The 23,609-nt window shown below is 44.7% G+C and overlaps 1 protein-coding gene across 1 annotated transcript in view; it reads right to left on the reverse strand.

Moving 5' to 3' along the window:
• Positions 1-23,609, reverse strand: part of ltbp1 (latent transforming growth factor beta binding protein 1) — a 580,062-nt gene that overhangs the window by 65,362 nt on the left and 491,091 nt on the right. Inside the window, 3 exon segments of the mRNA XM_085980097.1 lie at positions 391-477; positions 3,206-3,373; positions 18,617-18,760. Coding sequence (XP_085836223.1) covers positions 391-477; positions 3,206-3,373; positions 18,617-18,760 — 399 coding nt within the window.

Consider the following 23,609-nt stretch of genomic DNA (forward strand, 5'->3'; position numbering starts at 1 on the left):
AGCGATTGGACGACAGCACTGTAGCCTCAATTCTCCGAGCAACCGGTATCTAGCTGGGCACGTGGGATCTTCACGGGGTTACTCCTTAAAGGACAGGTTGAGTTAGATGGTCTGAACTGCCTTTGCTAATGCTTAAATGCATGCAACCCTTTCAAGGTATGACTGCTTGGACCATCTGTATCATTTTTAAAACAATCTATACGTGCTTAGAGTGCTGAACCAGACAATCCTACCCGGGGAGCATTCGACATTTGTAACACCTCGGTTTCTACCTTGCTTTCAAACTGAAAATAACATTGGCTACGTCTTAACCTAGAATGCCTGCCAAACCATGTTGGCATATTGATGTCTTGTGAAGCATGTTATTGCAATGAATGGTCCAATTCTCACCTCTATAGTTGAGTCCACTGATTCCATAGGCCGAGTCTCCGTTGGGTATGAAGCCTTTTCCCTCGGGACACATGGCAGAGAATTCAGCTAAAGATTAAAATAGAAAAGTTAAAAAAAAAATTCTGGAGCCACTAAAAGAAAATGCTATCTTATACGTCAAATTACATAGTATGTGTAACATAGACTATAACACTAACAAATGGATAATGTATGTAGATAAAGGAGATATATGTGATCTGCACTGGAGAGCTAATCAGTTACAAGTACACTTATAATGGGCTAAGACATTTGACAATATCAACTTTATCCTCTTCAATGCAGATTTTCCTGCTCGCAAGTACTAGTGGCGCCACATACTGATTATATAGTATACAGGGGACCACCTGGTATTTCAAAACACTGTCCAGAGAGGTACAATTATAAAAAAATCTCTTCTGCTGACTGCAAGGGTCCTGCATGAAACAGCTGTGAGAAATACAAACATATGAAAATGACCGGCAGGAAAGGACCAGCTGCCCATCTCAGCCTGCCCCAAGTCAACCAATGTCAGCCGGGTTCCTAACTGGCGCAAGGCCACGGGGCAAACCTCCCACAGTTTCGGTCCAGGTTGCCAGTCTCATTCACAGGCCATGAGGCTGGCTGCTGTGGGAAATGGAAAGGTCAACAGGTACACAGGTTGGGTTAAATCACGTTGTTTGGGCAATATAAAGAGAGCCTTAGTCTGCAGCTGGTCGTGCTACACCTCAGCTGGGAGTTCCTGATGTTAACGTTAGACCCAAAAAGTGGAAAGATGTTTCATTCCCCAACATTGACAATGACTTGCTATTTGGAGTACTAAATTCCCCCTCTCCATCCACCAATAAATACATTTGAAGAAAGAAGAATAGAATACAGCCACACCAAGGGCACAATAGGTCATCTTCTACCTAATGTGTAGTGTTTCTTGAGATGTGGGCGTCGCTGGCAAGGCCGGCATTTATTGCCCATCCCCAGTTGCCCATAGAAGGTGGCAGTGGGCCTTCTGCTTGATGAAGCCATCAGTCTTTGTAGTGGTTTGATACAAGTAAGTGGCTTGCTAGGCCACTTTAGAGGGAAGCTAAGAGTCAACCACATTGCTGTGGGGCTGGAGTCACATATAGACCAGAGCAGGTGAGGGCGACAGGTTTTCTTCCCTAAAGGACATTAGTCAACCAGTTGGGTTTTTAACGACAATTTGACAGCTTCATACCAGCTTTTACATTTCCATATTTTTTGAAAACTGAATTCAAATTCTCAAACTGCTATGGTGGGATTTAAACTCACGCTCTCTGAATTATTAGTTCAGGACTCTGGCTTACTAGTCAGGTAACACAGCAACTACATTACCGAATCCCAAGGTAATTCCTACCTACTGAGAAAAACAAATATTCAGCGCACAAAATAAGTGAGAACTTTTGGAAAATTACTTAATTTCCCACGGACTCCTGCAATTGCCTTTCTCCTTGTCTTAACTGAAATGTATCACAGTGGAGATGATCTTAGGGAGGCTCCCTCATTGGTGTCCAATAAATCCCATGGTTCCGATGTGGGGTTTTTCTTCGTGTTTTAAGTAATTAACCCATTATGTATAAATTGCAGTTCCTGGTCAACTAATTTCTACGGCAATTTTGCCGGCAAAGACTATGCGTTCGCATGCACTGTGTCATGAATCTTGTCATGACTCATGAAGTAACACTGGGCGGCCAGCTGGTGGCGCCGTCCAAGGAGTATAAATACTCGGGCATGGGCCCAGCTTGCTCAGGATGTTTCTGTAACCAGGAACTAGTGATGTAACTAGAATCTCATGGTTGTGAAACAGTTGATTAAAGCCTTGTTTTATACTCAAACCAAGCGCCCAGTAGTCTTTTTTACATCACACTGCACACCAATATACTTGGGCATTGGCACTTTCTATGCCGTATAATCTCAGAGAATCAGTGGATCTCAGATCAAAGCCAGGCTTATCCATTGAAACAATGAGGGTAATAATAGGCGAGCGGCCGCCCAATGTGCTGGTGGGTGTTGGGTGACTGCTCCCCAGAAAAGTGGGTGCAGAAGCCTGTGGCCTACGCCGCGTCCAAGGCACCCTGCACGTCCCTATATGGTTGGCAAGCACAAGAGGGGTTGGAAGCTGCGCACACGGCTCATTAGACCCCCCCGACTATCATTTAAATTGGGTATCCAACTCATGCGAATGGAATGCCTGATCAGTGCTTCAGTGGCACGGCACTCATTTGGGACGGGCACCAAAGCGGAGGTCACTTTAAAATGTTTAAAACAGGTGGGCATCTCTGCCCTTCCCCCCGCCCTTCTGTCCCTGGTACATGTGCCTCTCATGCCCGGTATCCACCTGCCAAGAAAGTGCCCGGTCAACAAAGTACATACCCCTTTCAATGGCTGAGGCAGCCAAAAATGTAGCACGAAGACAGGCAGGCCCAGAGCGCCGTGGACATGAAGTGATGTAACTGACCCGAGCTCATGTTATAGTGTGAGGCTAGCTCGCTCATGCACAGCTCATGGAATGTCTGAACAGTGCCATCATCGGCAGTGCTAAACTGGGGACTTCGTTATTGACCTCCCAGGAGTAATATTCAGCTCCGTGGAACTGCCACACACAGAAAAGCCCATCATTCATGGGGAGAAAATAAACTGACTTGGTAACTGTCTCATCAAAGATAGAAGGAGCTGTCAGTGAGGATATCATTCGAATGTTTGACACGTGTGCCTCAATTTCCTTTCTCCGTCATGTGTGCATATAATAACATCACAACAGCCATTTCTACAGAAGCAAACTTACGGGTGCCAAACATTGGACAGGGAAACACTTCACAGTTGTCACCCCAGCCTGCTCCCAGAGTACAGCAACACTCCTGCTTGGTAACATTGGAAGTCAGGACGTTGTCACAGAAGTGGGCATCATTTAGATTGTAGTAGCATTCCTTTTTCTCTTCTGTCTGTGCAAGCACTGGAAAAAGAAAACACAATTTTAATGAAAATTTGGCGCAAGTGCATTTTACTGGGTTAGGCCGAATCCTGCTCCTATTTTCTATGAAAAGCACACATCACTCAAACTGCCCCATGTCCATTGCCAATAGAGCCCTTTGACCTCCACCTTTCCTGTTCAACGTAAGCCTCCCATCTCTGTCTACGTGCAATGCTACCTGTTGTGTATGTACCTTTAAGAGAGAACTGTTTTACAGCTCCTGTATACTGTAGTACCGGCAGTGACCACACCTGCATATAAAGCCGGAGCAGGCTTCTGTACTTCAGTCTTGAGACTACTCTACTCCAGTAACTACCTGTTGATTGTTAAGTTACAGCATCCGTGTAGTTCTTGGGGAAACATCCGATTTAAAGAATCACGGATCTAACAGTGGCGACGAGTGTCGATTCGAATCTACCTGCAACTCTGCATTTCCCTTCGAGGATTCGCTCCGGGAGGGCGGTGGAAGAAAGTCGAGGCCAGAAACACGGGCGTCGACCACGAGCAACCGCCCAGTCGTCCGGCAGAGAGTGAACATCGCAGGGGAGGCTGTGGAGAGCCGGGCTTGGTTCCCCAGCCACGACGATCAGCAACAGACTGACGACAGGTACAGCGCAGACCCTTCCCGGACAGCGGCGGCTGGAGCCGACCGACGGCAGAGAAAAAGCCGAGCAGCGTCGACGGGGTAAGATAGAGGGTGAAGCGCACAGGGCGCAGCCGGGGGTTGAAAACCGAGCGGCGTCGAGGAAAAACAAAATGGAGAGAGAGAGGGTAAAGCAGCAGCCGGGTTCAGGACCGAGCGGCGGAAACGGGAAAGGCGCACAGAAAAAAAAACCGCGCAGAGCACAGCCAGGGCTCAAGGGCTGAACAGTGTCCGCGGGGAGAAGAAGGGAAAACGCGGGAGACACCATTGAGCCGCGGAGAAGAAGGAAGAGCGCGGGAGACGCCATTTTTAGAAGCCGCAGCGGAGAAGAAGGGCGAGCGCGGGAAGAAAGGAAAGCGCGGGAGACGCCATTTTGTGCCAGCGGAGAAGAAGGGAAAGCGTGGGAGACGCCATTTTTGACAGTTAAATCACACCCAGGGATGCCGAAGAGTGGCAGTTTCTCTACGTTCGACAATGAAGTCGAAGATTGGGCGACATATGTGGAACGTATTGAGGTGTACTGCAGGGCGAATGAAGTGCCAGATGCTAGGAAAGCACTGGTTTTGTTAAATTCCATGGGTGCAAAAACTTATGGGTTACTGCGAAACCTAATAACCCCAGAGAAGCCTGTGAGTAAGAATTTCGAAAGCATAGTAGAAATCCTACAGGACCACTTAAACCCCACACCGCTGCTGATAGCAGAACGATTTTAAGTTCCATAAAAGGAACCAACACAAAGACGAAAGCAATGCTGAGTACTTATCGGAACTATGCAAGCTATCGAAACACTGCCAGTTTGGAGTGGGACTAGCAGATACGTTAAGGGACAAGTTTGTGTGTGGGCTTCAAAGTGAAGGAACCCAGAAACGGCTTCTATCAGAAAAGGATCTTACGCTGGACAAGGCTTTCAGTATGGCAGTATCACACGAAGCAGCCGCAAGGGGCGCTGCAGAGATACAACGGAGACCGCAAGAATATGGCACCAATGAAATGTCCTATGGAACAGGGAAGTGTTATCGCTGCGGCAGAACAACACACGACCAGAAGGATTGTTGGTTCAAGGACCAAGTGTGCAGACAGTGTGGAAAAGCAGGACACATAGCAAGAGTCTGCAGGTCTAGGAAGAAAACCAGTAGCAGTGGAAACCGATGAACTAACCGACGAAAAGGGGCCAGAATCGCCTCCGCACCAAGAACAAGAACCTCAGGAAAGGCGCTATCCCGAAAGGATCAGGAAGCCGCCCCAAAGACTGAATCTATAAATGGACTATTTTCAGTTAATGTTGCATGTTAAAAATGTTAATTGTTAAATGAATGTTATGGTACTGTTAATCTAAAAGGGGAGGAATTGTTGTGTATGTACCTTTAAGAGAGAACTGTTTTACAGCTCCTGTATACTGTAGTACCGGCAGTGACCACACCTGTATATAAAGCCGGAGCAGGCTTCTGTACTTCAGTCTTGAGACTACTCTACTCCAGTAACTACCTGTTGATTGTTAAGTTACAGCATCCGTGTAGTTCTTGGGGAAACATCCTATTTAAAGAATCACGGATCTAACACTACCCAAACGTCCAGAACAGAGCGTGATCCTGAATACAGTTATCTGCAAGTGCCATGCAATCTGTAATGTCCTGTGACCCAAGAAAATGAACATATTTTGCACCATTCAATAAAATTAAAACTCTTCAAAAGCCCCCGTGGTGACTACATTCTTCTCTTAGGTCCTTCATACGTCTCTTTATTTAATTACTGTGAATGCTCTTTAATTGTTTATCATTCCTTCATTATGGGCTCACTCCCCTCGGCCACATTGACTGCCACAATATATTTTTGTCCTCACTACAGCATGATGCAGTTGTGTGATGTAATATTTATGCAGAGCACCTCATCTTAGCTTGTGCGCGATTGGAATCCTTTGGGCTACTAGCCAGTACAACCATCAAGTGAAATCTCTCAAAGATTAATGCTCCCCGTGTGCAGTAGGACTGCTCAAATAGCTGACCACGATACACCCAGACTGAGAGGCCTCTGTGTGCAGAGCACGTGCAGTTAGCGGTCAGCGGTGGCTCAGTGGGCAGCACTCTCGCCTCTGAGTCAGAAGGTTGTGGGTTCAAAGTCCCACTCCAGAGACTTGAGCACAAAAATCTCGGCTGACACTCTAAGCCGAGGCCCTGTCTGCTCTCTCAGGTGGATGTAAAAGATCCTGTGGCACTATTTCGAAGAAGGGCAGGGGAGTTATCCTGGGTGTCCTGGCCAATATTTATCCCTCAGTAAACATCACTAAAACAGATTATCCGATCATTATCACATTGCTGATTGTGGGATCTTGCTGTGCACAATTGGTGGCCGCGTTTCCTACATTACAACAGTGACTACATTTCAAAAGGCCTCCACTGGCTGTAAAGCGCTTTGGGACATCCTGATATTGTGAAAGGTGTTACAGAAATGCAAGTCTTTCTTTTCAAGTCTTTTCTTACCTGTATAAATTCAAAACGGGGCCTTCTGGTCTGTAGGGCTTAATAATGAGTTAAGCGATATGCTTGGTTATTAAGCCACGAAAAAATGTTAGCCCTGAAACGCATATTGGTTTTTAGTGTGCGCATCGAACTTACGTTTTTTTTTTGCAGGTTTCTCCAGGAGGGTAAGTCTCCAGCAGTTACACTTTTAAAAAGCAGGCACAAGGCCTGCTTTTAACAAGGTAAGTGTTGACTTAATTAAAATTAAAACATTTTTTCCACAGGTTTATTATTTTTAAATACTTTAAAGAAAGGTAAATTTATTTTTAGCCCCGTTAGAAAATGTAATTAATTTTTTCAAAAATTTAAATTATTGTTTAAAATAGTTATTTCATGTAATTTATAGTTATTTTAAAAATGTGATTTAGTTTGGGGCTTATAGTATTTATAGATTTGACAGCTCTTCCTGTCAAACTTATGAATGAAGCATTCCCTGCTACCATTGGCTCTCCATGGCCCACGTGATCCCAGGGGACGCTTTGAACTAACTGCGCCCCTGGGATACGCAAGCACTGCGCGCCGGCAGCTGGAGGAGGCCCAGGAACGGAATTCCACGGGAGCCCACAGCTCAACGGCCGGCGCGCAAGGTAAGTGCAGGTCGAGGGCTTGCACCCGCGGGAAGCCCCCGACCCGAATTTCTGGGCCATTACTTTTTGTAAATAGTTTGCGGCATTATAAAACTTTATTTGATAGACCGATGCAGCACAGAGGGAGGCCATTCGGCCCATTGTGCCCGTGCCGGCTCTTTGAAAGCTGTCCAATTAGTCCCAGACACTTTGCTCTTTCCCCATGGCCCTGCAAATCTTTCCCTTTCAAGTCGTTATCCAATTCCCTTTGTAAAGTTCCTGTTGAATCTGCTTCCACCACCCTTTCAGGCAGTGCATTCCAGATCATAACAACTACAACAGTAGGTAATGGGGCACAAAGCAGTTCGGTGGCAGTGCAGAGGTTACATGATTGGGGATCTTGTGGTTATTACCTGCTTTGGAGTAGAACATCATTGCTGGAGTCATTCGGTTTTTCTTCTTTTACCTTTTATGTGCTGAAGTTTGAAATTCCTATTGGCATTACTAATTGTTTTAGGTCAAGCATTCAAAGTCTCTTATACTCCCATTTATCAGAACGTTTCTTTTTACAGGATAGCCAAACAAAGCTTGAAGGCCAGTTTGGAGTGTTCTTTTCAAATAAAGGTCGCTGGATAGTGATCAGGAAAGGGAACCCTGACTGATTTTCTCTCGCCTAACCAAGGGCTCCCGAGGCCAATTGTAGCTTCCTGCCACCCTGAGATTAACTACCTCAGCGCAGACTGGGGATCAAGCTCTGGGCCTTCCAGATCTGTACAACTCAGCTACTCTCTCCCTAAATCTACTGGGCCTAAGGAGCAGAGGCAGTGGGTTCATGCCAAAGGTGCCTAACAGACACAACACGGCACACTGCACATATCATGGTGCAGCCTTTGACATTTCCAATGTTACTGAGATTTCATTATAATATCAAACGGGCTCTGCATTAAACCAATCATTTCTAGATCAGTGACGTAATGACCCAGGTATATAGATTTCTATTATACATCCTTGATGGGCTATGCAAACCATAGCTATTAAAATATAAATCATTCTCTTATTATGAAATGTAGGCCCATGCACATGCATGCTGCGCTATTCCAGCAGATGGTACATTAATCTGCATAGTATTACTGGCATGTTTGCTTCTATCTATCCTGCTGAGTTACCCAGGGAACTGAACGCCCTGTTGATATAACAGTGTGCTACCTAGAGCATCCAAAAGAACTAGGAGTTACAGCAAGTGTATAACTAGGGGTTATAGCAAGTGTATAACTAGGGGTTATAGGAAGTGTATAACTAGGGATTATAGGAAGTGTATAACTAGGGGTTATAGGAAGTGTATAACTAGGGGTTATAGGAAGTGTATAACTAGAGGTTACAGCAAGTGTATAACTAGGGGTTATAGCAAGTGTATAACTAGAGGTTATAGGAAGTGTATAACTAGGGTTTATAGCAAGTGTATAAATAGGGGTTATAGGAAGTGTATAACTAGGGGTTATAGGAAGTGTATAACTAGGGGTTATAGGAAGTGTATAACTAGAGGTTATAGGAAGTGTATAACTAGGGGTTATAGGAAGTGTATAACTAGGGGTTATAGCAAGTGTATAACTAGGGGTTATAGGAAGTGTATAACTAGGGGTTATGGGAAGTGTATAACTAGGGGTTATAGGAAGTGTATAACTAGGGGTTATAGGAAGTGTATAACTAGGGGTTATAGGAAGTGTATAACTAGGGGTTATAGGAAGTGTATAACTAGGGTTTATAGGAAGTGTATAAATAGGGGTTATAGGAAGTGTATAAATAGGGGTTATAGGAAGTGTATAACTAGGGGTTATAGGAAGTGTATAACTAGGGTTTATAGGAAGTGTATAAATAGGGGTTATAGGAAGTGTATAACTAGGAGTTATAGGAAGTGTATAACTAGGGGTTATAGGAAGTGTATAACTAGGGGTTACAGCAAGTGTATAACTAGGGGTTATAGGAAGTGTATAACTAGGGTTTATAGGAAGTGTATAAATAGGGGTTATAGGAAGTGTATAACTAGGAGTTATAGGAAGTGTATAACTAGGGGTTATAGGAAGTGTATAACTAGGGGTTACAGCAAGTGTATAACTAGGGGTTATAGGAAGTGTATAACTAGGGTTTATAGGAAGTGTATAAGTAGGGGTTATAGGAAGTGTATAACTAGGAGTTATAGGAAGTGTATAACTAGGGGTTATAGGAAGTGTATAACTAGAGGTTACAGCAAGTGTATAACTAGGGGTTATAGGAAGTGTATAACTAGAGGTTATAGGAAGTGTATAACTAGGGGTTATAGGAAGTGTATAACTAGGGGTTATGGGAAGTGTATAACTAGAGGTTATAGGAAGTGTATAACTAGAGGTTATAGGAAGTGTATAACTAGGGGTTATAGGAAGTGTATAACTAGGGGTTATAGGAAGTGTATAACTAGGGGTTATAGGAAGTGTATAACTAAGGGTTATAGGAAGTGTATAACTAGAGGTTACAGCAGGTGTATAACTAGGGGTTATGGGAAGTGTATAACTAGGGGTTACAGCAAGTGTATAACTAGGGGTTATAGGAAGTGTATAACTAGAGGTTACAGCAGGTGTATAACTAGGGGTTATGGGAAGTGTATAACTAGGGGTTACAGCAAGTGTATAACTAGGGTTTATAGCAAGTGTATAACTAGAGGTTATAGCAAGTGTATAACTAGGGGTTATAGCAAGTGTATAACTAGAGGTTATAGGAAGTGTATAACTAGGGGTTATAGCAAGTGTATAAATAGGGGTTATAGGAAGTGTATAACTAGGGGTTATAGGAAGTGTATAACTAGAGGTTATAGCAAGTGTATAACTAGGGGTTATAGGAAGTGTATTCCCATATCCCTTGATTCCCTTAATATCCAAAAAATTCCCTTAATATCCAAAAAGCAAAAATGCTTCTGGGCACCCGGTGATGATGACATTCCTCGTTCCGACAGAAATCTAAGAAAATTGCTGGAGAAAATGGATCAGTCTCACCCACAAATTCTTCTCACCATGTGTTGGGAGAATGGGGTTCGGGGGCTCGGAGGGGCCGGCTTGGGGTGTCGTTGTAGGGGCTCCTGGTGCTGGCTGCATTCAGTACTCATTGTTTTATCAGGAAACCAGGCTGACTCATCTGTCTTCTTTTGCGAAGGCTGGATTATTATTAGCCATAAACAAATAAAGGCTTGAATCCAGTAAAAATGTGAGTTAGCTTAACATGGAATTATCTCTGTTTTTCCTATTCTGGGGATGCTATTGCAAAATAAATTGCTGTTTTGTAGGAACGACTTATTTAACTTTACAAAGTGCTATTCTCATATCCAGAGAAGGCAAAGGAGAAATCCAGGAGAAATGCAGAGCAAGTTATGTTGTAGGAACTTTCAACCAAACTTTTCCAGAGTTCATGTAATTTCCCTCATTGACAGATTTTACCACAGATCAGTTTTATACACTGTGCAATTTTTATTCGTTCATGGGATGTGGGCGTCGCTGGCAAGGCCAGCATTTATTGCCTATCCCTAGTGGCCCTTGAGAAGGCGGTGAGCCGCCTTCTTGAACTGTTGCAGTCCGTGTGCTGAAGGTACTCCCACAGTGCTGTTAGGGAGGGAGTTCCAGGATTTTGACCCAGCAATGATGAAGAAACGGCGATATATTTCTAAGTCAGGATGGTGTGTGACTTGGAGAGGAACTTGGAGGTGGTGGTGTTCCCATGGGCTTGCTGCCCTTGTCCTTCTAGGTGGAAGAGGTCGCGGGTTTGGGAGGTGCTGCCGAAGAAGCCTTGGCGAGTTGCTGCAGTACATCTTGTAGATGGTATACACTGCAGCCACGGTACGCCGGTGGTGGAGGGAGTGAATGTTTAAGGTGGTGGATGGGGTGCCAATCAAGCGGGCTGCTTTGTCCTGGATTGTGTCGGGCTGCTTGGGTGTTGTTGGAGCTGCACTCATCCAGGCAAGTGGAAAGTATTCCATCACACTCCTTACTTGTGCCTTGTAGATGGTGGAAAGGCTTTGTGGAGTCAGGAGGTGAGACAATCACCGCAGAATATCTAGCCTCTGACCTGCTCTTGTTGCCACAGTATTTATTTGTTCAATGTATTGATTAAAGATTGCATTAACATACCATCTCATCGCTGCCACTGCATGTATAACATATACTCCTCAACACTGCATTTACCAACACTTAGGCCTAGAAATTAGGTGGGGTTAGCGCCCAATTAGAGGCGTTAGAGGATCTTGCGCCGGAATTATAGCTGGTAACGAAATTGCGTTGGGCCCTACCATCGGCGTTAGCCGGTAGCGCTGCGCCGGCACCAATGACGTCATCGGTGTGCGCCGCGTCCCGGTTGCCGTGGTAACCCGGCCCCAAGCCCAAATTCAGTTGCGGCCGCCTCGCCCGTGGCAGCCGCAACCAACGATTGTTGAAAGGGATGTTACACACCTTTGCGCTGGCGCATAAAGGTGGAGCGGCGGCCGGCCGCTTTCCCGGCGGCCGCCTGCCCGCACCTCCCTCCCCGGACTCCTCCACCACCCCCCCGCGGCACTGATGTGTGTGGCCCGCGAGCCCGGCTCTTCCTCGAGGTGCCGGGCTCATTTGTCGGGCGAATCGACCGGCCAGCGGTCGGCTGCAGGCAGCTCCTCCTTAACAGAAGGAGGAGGCCTGCAGTACCCCAGCCTGCCGCACCGTCTCGGGTGCCGCAGCGGGGGATTAGCGCCTGAAAACTGCACTGAACGCCCATAGTGAGGCGCAAAAACCCTCCATTAGCGCCCGCCGCCGTCTGGGCCCGGGGCAACCGAATTTTCGTCGGGCGCAGCGGCATTAACGCCGGCGCAAAATTTCGGGCGCTAAAGCCCTGGCGGACCCACAACCGAATTTCTAGGCCATAATCTGTACCCAACAAAAGCCACTGATGATGATCAGTGCTGAATAAGGAGGATATTGCCAGTGATAGCGCACCTGGACTGCTACAAACTGGTATTACTATATTGTCAGTTGGGCAACATGACTGCAGACCTCTTCAAAAACAAGGGGTGTGAGACCACCTCAAATGGGTACAGCATAATTATGGATAGGTGCAAGGTCAAGCTGCAAAGGTTTGGGCAATCTATTGAGCCACCTGGGAACTTTTTAATGTTATCAGGGAGCCGACTCCTTCTATCGACTCTCAACAGAATTTAACTGGCCTTTGAAAATTGGTTAGAACTCCACTGTGACAAAGCAAAACAAGTCGGCAGTGTAACTCAAGTCACCCGGCTCTCCATCACACTCCCAAGAATGGAATCTGCAACATAATTGACCCCTAAATCTGGGACTGTGCCAAGCTGCAGATAATTCTTAAAAAATGATTTGCACAAAGAACTTTGATAATGGAAGAAGATGGACATCCGCCCACTCTACATTACAAGAGTGACTACACTTCAAAAAAAAAGAGTACTTCATTGGCTGTAAAGCACTTTGGGACATCCGGTGGTCGTGAAAGGCGCTATATAAATGCAAGCCTTTCTTTCTTTCTATTTCAACCTGCAATTAGGTTGGAGGCAGAGTTACCAATCATCTATCAACTATGCCATGAAAGAAAGAAAGTCTTCCATTTATATAGCACCTTTCATGACATCAGGATGTTCCAAAGCACTTTACAGCCAATGAAGTACTTTTTGAAGTGGAATCACTGTTGTAATGTGGGAAACGCAGCAGCCAGTTTGCGCTCAGCAAGCTCCCACAAACAGCAATGCGATAATAACAAGATAATCTGTTTTTATGATGTTGGTTGAGGGATAAACATTGGTCAAGACACCGGGGATAACTCCCTGCTCTTCATTGAAATAGCATCATGGGATCTTTTACATCCACCTGAGAAAGCAGGCAGGGCCTCAGTTTAATGTCTCATTTGAAAGACGGCACCTCCGACAGTACACTGGAGTGTACAGCCCAGATTTATACGCTCAAGTCCCTGGACTGGGACTTGAACCCACAACCTTCAGCTGACACGGTTTAGTTATATAATCCGTTGATCTAGTCTTAAGCTAAGAGCCTTGCTTAACCTTTTCGAACTAATGGACTGGGATAAACTGATATAAAGAAATGAAAAATAGGTGTGCAGAAATCATTTAAACCAGATCAGGAGGGAGAATGTGGAGTAATGGGGCCCTGTACAGTTGGTCTTGATAACAGAAGGTGTCCACAGAACTGGTAGACTAAATGCCTTGGTAATTTGAGCTGAACAAAGAGGATGGAGACCTTCTCTGGGGCACCTTTCAACTCCTTGATTTGCAAATAGCAATCGGCCCAGGAGATCCCTTTGTGTGCTTCCCTTTGCAATAGGTGACCAAAGATAAACACTGCAAAGAGAGAGAGAGAGAGAGAGAGAGTGAGGGAGGGGGCATTGATTCACTAGGAGGATAATAAGAAACATAGAAGATAGGAGCAGGAGTAGGCCATTCAGCCCTTCAAGCTCGCTCCGCCATTTAATGAGATCATGGTTGATCATCCAAATTCAGTACCCTGTCCCTGCTTTCTCCCCATATCACTTTAGCTTCAAGAAATATATCCAACTCCTTCTTGAATATATTTAATGAATTGGCCTCAACTGCCTTCTGTGGTAGAGAATTCCACAGGTTCACCACTCTCTGGGTGAAGAAATTCCTCCTCATCTCAGTCCTAAATGGTTTACCCCTTATCCTTAGACTGTGACCCCTGGTTCTGGACTCCCCCGCCATCGGGAACATCCTTCCTGCATCTCGTCTGTCTAGTCCTGTTAGAATTTTATAAATTTCAATGAGATCCCCTCTCATTCTTCTAAACTCTAGTGAATATAAGTCTAATCGACCCAATCTCTCATACGTCATTCCTGCCATCCCAGGAATCAGTCTGGTGAATCTCCGCTGCACTCTCCATGGCAAGAACATGCTAAACAAATGGAAAATGCATGTCAAGAATCAAAAATTTGCGGGGAGCATCTCCCAGACTTCCCTGAGAAATAAATTTAGCATCAATCAGAGTTTTATTACAAAAGATGGGCTGTTAGACTTTGCTGCAGCGTTAGTCAGGACAGGTCTATGTCCCACTGTACTCCCATCATAACTATTTATTTTCGTATGTCATACGCGAGACCATTGGGTTTAAGTTTTCATTAAAAAACAAACTGAATTGTGGAATATGATCTGAAAACATTAATAAAAATCCAATGGAATAAGAAGGAATTTGACTTATTCAGTCGCTTTAAGTAGTGGCTTTGGCGCAGGCCTTTATTTGGGGCTGTTTTTTCAGTCGTGCGCTGTTTTACAAGCTGTCAGCTTTTTGGGGCCTGTGTCAGCCTTTCTGAGTTTAGTGGGCTGGCATGTACGTGGCTCCAGGGAGGCACAAAACTAAATGTAAAATGACCATCAGCAAAACTCATCAGAAATGTGTCTGACAATATCAGATGCAGCACAAGGTTTCGTCTCAACCACAGAGGGCTTTTACACTCAGATCAGCTTGAGATGATAAAAAGTGATTTCTAGTTTATTTTCTCTGTTTATTTTAAGGCAGCGAAGGTTGAAATGGAGGTTTCACCAGAGGAAAATCTCAGGGTTCCCTACATTAGCAGCTATGAGCTGTGCTCGAAGAAATGCCCTATGAGGAGAGGCTGAGTAGAATGGGCCTATATTCTCTGGAGATTAGACTGAGAGGTGATCTCATTGAAACGTATACAATTCTTAGAGGGCTTGACAGGCTAGATGCTGAGAGGCTGTTTCTCCTGGCTGGAGAGTCTAGAACTAAGGCTCATAGTCTCAGGATAAGGGGTCGGCCATTTAGGACTGAGATGAGGAGAAATTTCTTCACTCAGAGGGTGGTGAATCTTTTGGAATTCTCTACCCCCAGAGGGCTGTGGAGGCTCAGTCGTTGAGTATATTCAAGACTGAGATCGCTAGATTTTTGGGCACTAAGGGAATCAAGGGATATGGGGATTGGGTGGGAAAGTGGAGTTGGGGTAGAACATCAGACATGATCTGATTGAATGGCAGAGCAGACTCGAAGGGCCGTATGGCCTACTCCTGCTCCTAATTCTTATGTTCTTATTAGAGCTACAATGTTAGAGCACTATTTCGGATCCATGCTGCCTTCAGGTCCAATTTAACAATCGGAGCAATGAGAGGAACAGAGTCTAACTGTAAGGTACAATATGGAAAGTGGACACTCTGGGCTGGATTTTCCAAGCTCTGTGGAGGCGGGTTTGGAGATGGGAGTGGGGGGAAAATTGCAGAATCGGGGGGCAGGAACCCTTCCCGCCCCAACCCACCTCCATGCCCGTTTCCCAGGAGGCGGGTACCCGACCTGTGCTGGGAGCCGCCTCCCCGAGGCGGGAAGGGGATTAGTGCCAATGAATTGCCTGTTAACAGGTAGTAAACAGGCAGTTTTTGGCCTAATCCCTATTTTTAGCCCTGAAGTGTGGGCTTCCCGACAGTTCCAAACCACGCCAAGTTAGCGAGGCGGCCCGTCGGGATAAAGGGCTTGGAGGGTTCGAGATGGCTGGTGTTCAGGTGAGTGATGGGTGCATGTGTGCAGAGGTAAGTGTGTTTGGTGTGTGTAAAGTGTTTAAATAAGTTTTACTTACCTTTACTTACTAATGCAGGCTTCCTTCCTTCAGGTCTCGGGAGTCCCTCATTTCACCGGCACAGAAAGCAGAATGGCCGCGAGCTGTCAAAAGTTGCAGCATTCTGCTTTCTGTTCTGGAGAAATTTCTAACTGAGTCTGTGGAGAAGGACTCAAGTTAGAAGTCAGATTGTCAGCTGATTTTTCATCTGTCAAAAGCTCTTGACAGATGAAATGTCAATCCCTGACGTCACCTGTAACTGGGTGTCCCTTAATTGGCCTGCTGAGCCCGCTGGGCGGGCTCAACAAGGTCAATCAAGGGAAAATCGCATGGGTTGGCCACAAATCGATGGAGGCGGGACTACAACCTAAAAAGTGGGAGTCCCGCCTCCATCACGTCCCCATTGACAAAATCCAGCCCTCAGTCTGCAAGAAGATGGATAGCTGGTAAAAGGATTTACTTTGATGGTTGGGGCAGCAAGTTTTAACAGTCTTAACATATACAGCTTGACAGACAGATGTCATTTCTGTTGGTGAAACAAAAACAGAAAATGCTGGAAACACCCAGCATCTGTGGAGAAAGTAAAAATGTTAATGTTTCATCAGATCTGGAAGATATTATAGATGAACAACTTATAAAATGTAACCGATCAAGTGAAAGGGGAAAGTGGAAAGACCGCACAAGAAAAAGAATGACTTATAAAGTGATTAGGTGGAGAATAGGGGATGGTTAAATGACAGGAATGATAACAGTGTAAGACAAAAGGAGGCAAGATGAGAGAAATTAGAGAAATAATATACATATACGGGAGCCAGGGAATGTGTTAATAGTTAAAGCGGGACAGCTAAGTGGAGCGAGAAGCATGAATAACTGTTAAAGCAGAGCAGGTTCCAGTGGCCCAGGAGTCTGGTGGAAGACGACGGCAGGTCGACACTAGGGCTGCAGCCCACCCCGCCGGCCGTGCATTGAAGGCGGGTCCCCATTCAAGCACCAACCCGCTCCCTCCCCGATCCTCAGAGGTACATCCAGCCTACATTACCAACACCCACCGTAACAGAAAAGTCTGGTTAAAGCCTGAAGTTGTCCAAGTCAACGTTAAGGCCAGAGGGCTGTAGAGTGCCTAGTAGAGCGGTGAGGTGCGGTTCCTCGAGCTTGCGTTGAGCGTTATTGGAACAGTGTAAGAAGCCAACGATACAGAGGCCAAGTTGCGGTAGGGTGGCAAATTAAAGTGGCCAGCGACAGGGTCGCACTTGCGGTCTGAACGGAGGTGTTCAGCAAAGGGTCACCCAATCTGCATTTAGTCTCCCCAATGTAGAGGAGACAACATTGTGAGCAGCAGCTACAGTATACTGGGTTGGATATGGTACAGGTAAATCTCTGTCTCACCCAGAAGGAGAATCACAATGCAGGCCCTGACATTCTCTCTCTGTGTTTTAACTGCTGTGCTTTTGCGATATCTGCCTCAGTTTGGGGCTATGCAAAGTTCTAGCATTGCTGCAGGTGCTTCAAAAATGAGGCACTTGCAATTTTCCACCAAATAATTACAGCACAAATATGAGCTGCACTCGCATTTCGAACCTTGGAATGCATTTCAAATACTCGGCCCTAAGAGTGTCTCTGTGCTTTCTGTGAAATGTAGTGCTTGTGCAACACAATACCCGAGTATTCATAACATGCATCTCATGAATTATTATAGGCTAAAAAATATATCTGCAGCCCTGTCTCCAATACTGCCTTTTGATTCTTTAGTTCGAGCACCTGTACCATGTAGATTCAATAACTGCTGCGGAGTTTTGGAATGTGACCGAGTCAAATACAATACAGGCAAGGCTTACTAAAGGAATGAACAGAAGCTAAACCACTCCAGTTTTTTCTATCCCTGTACGGGCTTTGCAGCAGTCCTGGCCAATATTAGTCAATCAACATCACTAAAACAGATTATCAGCTCATTATCACATTGCTGTTTGTGGGAGCTTGCTGTGCGCAAATTGGCTGCCGCGTTTCCTACATTACAACAGCGACGCCACTTCAAAAAGTACTTCATTGGCTGTAAAGTGCTTTGGGACGTCCAGTGGTCGTGGAAGGTGCTATATAAATGCAAGTCTTTTTTTTCTTCTTTCAGTAATCTCTCTCAGATATGTAGCTTCAACTTAGCTAATGGTTACAACGGAATCGTTCTAACAACCACATAGACTGGTAGCATCTACTTACTTCTAACACTTCCAGCTTACTTTAAGTTCTTAACTGTTGCAAGTGGTGACTTTCACAGGCAATACATGAAGACTAAACTTACAGTAAAAGCGATGCTGCTGCTTATGGGGCTGAGGAGGGGGGGGTGGGAAGGAGGAAGGTCTGAGGTATCATTTGAAAACTTAAAAGAATGCCAAATCCTTATCAGGAGACAGATTACATTTGCAAGAATAGGCTATTCATTTAGGAACTTCACTGAGTAGGAAAGGGAGCAAAATTTGGAGCTTTTCCACTGGTGCCTACTAAACAAGGACTTAGCTGTGTAAAAAGGTTAGAGATATCCTTCACACTAATCCAAAGTGATACAACTGTCATTCTCAAAGGCACATTTCAGAAATGTGCGTCTACTATAATAGCTTACTGTTACTGCAAAAAGTGGTTCAGTGCCAACAAAAACAGAAGTAAATTCCGTCCACTAGACTTTCAAACCAGCCCTGAGGTATCTATCCATAACAATATTTCAAATATTATTAAGTGCTGTGAAACTATATATTACAATCTGAGCTAGGTGTTAACATGTAGAACACAGGTCCAAAAAAAACCCTTCCAAATGTTCCTACTTGCCTTTGCCCATTCTACTTCCTAAGCATTGTACCACAAAGAAGATAAGGTTACTCTGTTTCAATGGAGGTCAGGTTTTCTTTTTCCATACCTGGAGGGTCAGGGAAACGACACTCCCCGGTCATTGGGTCAAATTCCTGGATGTCATCGGAACAGACGCAGAGAAATGAGCCTTCCACGTTTTCACAGAGAGCTTCACCACATACTCCGCTGATCATTTCACATTCATTTACATCTGGAAATTACAGCAAAAACAACATTTATTGAGTAAGGGGCCAGCCCACACACAGTGCATTTCTTAACACTTCAAGATAGACTGATGTTCCTGCTATTGTGAAGTACAGAACTGTGATTTCACTGCTGCATGTCACCTTCACATGTGGCCTATTCATTGCTGTTTCTGTACTTTAAGATCAAACCTTTTCTGGTTTCTGCTAAGCTGGGTTAGGAACTTGAACATGTAACTTTGTATGCTCCAGATCCAGTACAAAAATCAGCGGGAGGGTGGAAGTAGAACGGGTCATTTGCACATTAACCTTTTTGACAAATCGTTCCTGAGTCTTTCTATATAATGTGATTGCTTTGGAGAGGGTGCAGAGAAGATTCACCAGGATGTTACCTGGGATGGAGCGCCTCAGCTATGAAGAGAGGCTGGACAGGCTGGGGTTGTTTTCCTTGGAGCAGAGACGGCTGAGGGGGGACCTGATTGAGGTGTACAAAATGATGAGGGGCATAGATAGGGTAGATAAAGAGGAACTTTTCCCCTTAGTGGGGGGGTCAATAACAAGGGGGCATAGATTCAGGGTAAGGGGCAGGAGATTTAGAGGGGATTTGAGGAGGAACTTTTTCACCCAGAGGGTGGTTGGAATGTGGAACTCAATGCCTGAAAGGGTGGTAGAGGCAGGAACCCTCACAACATTCAAGAAGCATTTGGATGAGCACTTGAAATGCCATTGCATACAAGGCTATGGACCAAATGCTGGAAAATGGGATTAGACGGGACAGGGATGGATGGGCGGCGCAGACACGATGGGCCGAAGGGCCTCTTTCTGTGCTGTAAAACTCTATGACTCTAATAGAGGGTAAAAGGGAAATGCTCAGGAGGGGTGAGCTTTTGGATTTGGACTCAAAGTTCAGATTACAAAAGTTGGTTCGTGAATGGGTGCAACCTCCAGGGACCTTGGACGCACATTCCTTCCTCTTCCCAGACCCACCACGTGACCATCTGGATTAAACGCTTTCTGCCCCCCACCCCACAGCATCAAGATTTGGACCTAGCATATCCCTATCAGGGATTAAACCTCCTTCCCAAGACCCACCGCAACAGACCTTTTTAAAAATGTATTTGTTTATGGGATGTGGGCATCACCGGCAAGGCCAGCATTTATTGCCCATCCCTAATTGCCCTTGAGAAGAACCGCTGTACTTTTTATAGCGGTTTGGTACAACTGAGTGGCTTGCTAGGGCATTTCAAAAGGAAGTTAAGAGGCAACCACATTGCTGTGGGTCTGGAATCACATATAGACCCGACCAGGGAAGGACAGCAGATTTCCTTCCCTAAAGGAACCTAATGGGTTTTTAAGACAATCTGATAGTTTTATGGTCACCATTACTAACACTAGCTTTTTTATTCCAGATTTATTTAATTAACTGCATTTAAATTCCCCAACTGCCATGGTAGGATTTGAACTCATATCTCCAGATCATTAGCCCAGATCTCTGGATTACTAATCCAGTGACATAACCACTATGCTACCACCCAACACTCAGACATAGATTTACCATGGAACTGGTTGTCTGTAAATACATACCTCAACCTGATCTCCAAGACATGGGCCAAACAAAAAACATAAGAACATAAGAAATAGGAGCAGGAGTAGGCCAATCGGCCCCTCAAGCCTGCTCCGCCATTTAATAAGATCATGGCTGATCTGATCCTAACCGCCAATCTACTTATCACAGAACCATCTGACAGGGTAGGGGGGAAAAAATACATTCACCGGCAGAATACAGAGTTCAACCATTACTGCAGAGGCAGATCTAGTCTTCAATGCAGACCCCCTACCACATGACCAGAAATTAAACCAATACCACCCGAATAACTGTTAAGACTCAAACATAAGCCCAGCCACAAGACCGTAGATCTAGCACAAAACTAACTATCCACTGCTCTCCCCATAGAAGACCACTAATGATTAATCAATCCAAAGATACATCGTTTTCTGTTTGCTCCGGCCACAGGTATGATGTGACACATGATGACGGGTAAACCTCTGGTGGGACACCATCCTTACATTTGACATTTTCTAACTTTTATAAAGAGTTCCAAGTGCAAATTGGTTTAAATAGACCAAATTCATATTTTTTTTTAAATTGTAAGAATATTTGGCCCACTTTGCCTGAAATTCTCACTACCATAGAAAAGCAATGAAACCTTTAGCTTCCTGTTTCTTTTGTCTAATGATCCCATGTGTTTTTCCCAATAGATATACAGGAAGGTATCCCGGAACTACTAGTGACTCATTCAATCTGTGCTGAGACTTGTGTATTATTCCCCATGAAGCAACCATTAAGGTTTGACCTCAACCATTTTCGCTGGGTATTGCCTTCACTGAAGAAAATCTTGGTAAACATACAGATCCAGCACGACAACTGTCTGATCGATTTTTGTAAGACGGATTTATTACTTTACACATTATTTACTGAGCAGAATTTTCCACAGTGAAGAAAATAAACATTTTAAAAATTAAGAGACAGATGGCCCCTAAATAGAAGCAAAGTCAATCTGGAAGCACAAGAATTAAACATGCCAGTTTCCTTCTATTTTTTCAGAGCGAACTCCAGAGTTTATTTAAAGCTGTATAAGTGATGAGTTCAATGTGGGGAAATGTGAGGTCATCCACTCTGCATCTGAGAAAGGCAAATCGGAATATTTTCTTAATGGTGAGAGACGAGAAGCTGTGGAGGAGCAAAGGGATTTAGGAGTCCATGTACACGAATCGCTAAAAGCTAGTGCACAGGTACAAAATAATAAATCAAAAAGGCGAATGGAATGTTGGCCTTTATCTCAATGGGATTGCAATTCAAAAGTGAGGAAGTGATGCCTCAGTCGTACGGTGCCTTGGTCAGACCCCATCTGGAGTACTACGTTCAGTTTTGGGCCCCGCACCTCAGGGAAGATATAATGGCCTTGGAAGGGGTGCAGTGCATATTCGCCAGACTATCAGGGCTCTAAGGGTTCAATTATGTGGCCAGGTTGTATAAACCTGGCTTGCATTCCCTTGAGTTTAGAAGGTTGCTGGGTGATCTAATCAATGTATTTAAAATGATTAAGGGATTCGAAAGGGTAGATACAGAGAAATTATTCCCTCTGGTGGAAGATTCCAGAAGAGGGCATAATCTTAAAATTAGAGCTTGGCCATTTAGGAATCAGTAAGCACTTTATCCACACACAGAGTAGTGGGAATCAGGAACTCGCTCCCCTAAAAGGCTGTGGTTGCTGGACCAATGGTAATTGTCAAGATTGAGGGCAATAGATTTTTGTTAGGTGAGGGTATCAAAGGATATGGAACATGGGTGGGTAAATTCAGTTCAGGTACAGATCAGCCATGACCTAATTGAATGGCGGAACAGGCTCAAGGGGTTGAATGGCCTTCTGATGTTCCTAGGTGTGGATGATAGGGATGCTAAACAGTGACGAGGGGGGAGCCACTCAGGCTTTGTGCTGTCCCAGTTTTCAAATTTGCCCACCTCCAATAACATTATCAAGCTACGAAGTGATGCTGTATTATTATATACTGTAGTGGGATATAGGTTTTCCATTTCACACACCCATGGTTTCTCATTCACAGAAGTAAACTTCGTCAGACTATCTGAGGAAATCTACCAGGGGCGAGAGGCGGTGCCTTCACAAGAGGGATTGAATGACTGAGAAAAAATAAATCCTTGCTGCTTTTGCACATTTCCTGGTAGTATTGGCCTACACCTAGGAACAGGCCACCTCCCTGCCTTTCAAGGTACACTACACAATGTGGGGGGGAGGGAAAGAAGAGAAAATTAATTACAGAAATGAGAAGGAAGGTACTATCGATAGAAACTGCTGAGGTCAAAGGGGACGTCCTGCTGTTTATTCCATTGAATTACATTCCACCGTACATTTATTTTCTTTAAAAGTTAGTATCACCCAAGAGGCCATATATTTGTAAAACCAGCAACTATCAGCAGAAGATCTCTGGATTTTAAAATGGCAGTGTTAAACTCATCTATTCTTGGTTTACCAACAAAGCAATAAATAAGCTATTTTGAGCACATCATTAAAGTTTGAGAAATCCTCGGCAGGTTATATTACATGGCTTCTGAAGCGTGTACGCTGCATGTCACACAGAGACTGATATGGTTTGATTCTACTTTGAGTCGGTAACGAGAGGGTACAGCTTTAAGGTGATTGGCAAAAGAACCAGGGGCGACATGAGGAAAAACATTTTCATGCAACGAGTGGTTCGGATTTGGAATGCACTACCTGATAGGGTGGTGGATACAGATTCAACAGTAGCCTGCAAAAGGGAATTGGATAAATACTTGAAGGAGAAAAAATTGCAGGGATGTGGGAAAAGAGCGGGGGAGTGGGACTAACCGGATTGCTCTTCAAAAGAGCCGGCGCAGATTCGATGGGCCGAATGGCCTCCTTCTGTGCTGTACTATTCTGCGATTCTATTCTATTAGTACTTTGCTATCACAGTACATCGCACTGAATTTGGGGGGAGCTCAGAAGACTTTGATATAAGGTAAATTAACATGGTAGTAGCATATGCATTTATGCTTCCAATAGAGGAGCAAGGGGACAATACTGAAGGGATGGGAGCTGCATCAACGATGATAATAATATTGAGAGAGTGTCTAATGTCATAATATTAACTTGAGACAAATAAATAGTTGCAACACATTATTGCACAGAACATAAATGTTTACTGCATGCGTCTCCATTTTGTTCATGTGAAAACACTTCTTTTAAATTAGGAGCGACATTACCGTATTACTCTGTTTCCCTGCATAAGTGTTTTCCACCCAGAAATGGAGACGTTTTA

This window comes from Somniosus microcephalus, chromosome 3, assembly GCF_052327205.1.
Source record: "Somniosus microcephalus isolate GS21.2 chromosome 3, FLI_Smic_1.0, whole genome shotgun sequence".
NCBI classification, from domain to species: Eukaryota; Metazoa; Chordata; class Chondrichthyes; order Squaliformes; family Somniosidae; genus Somniosus; species Somniosus microcephalus.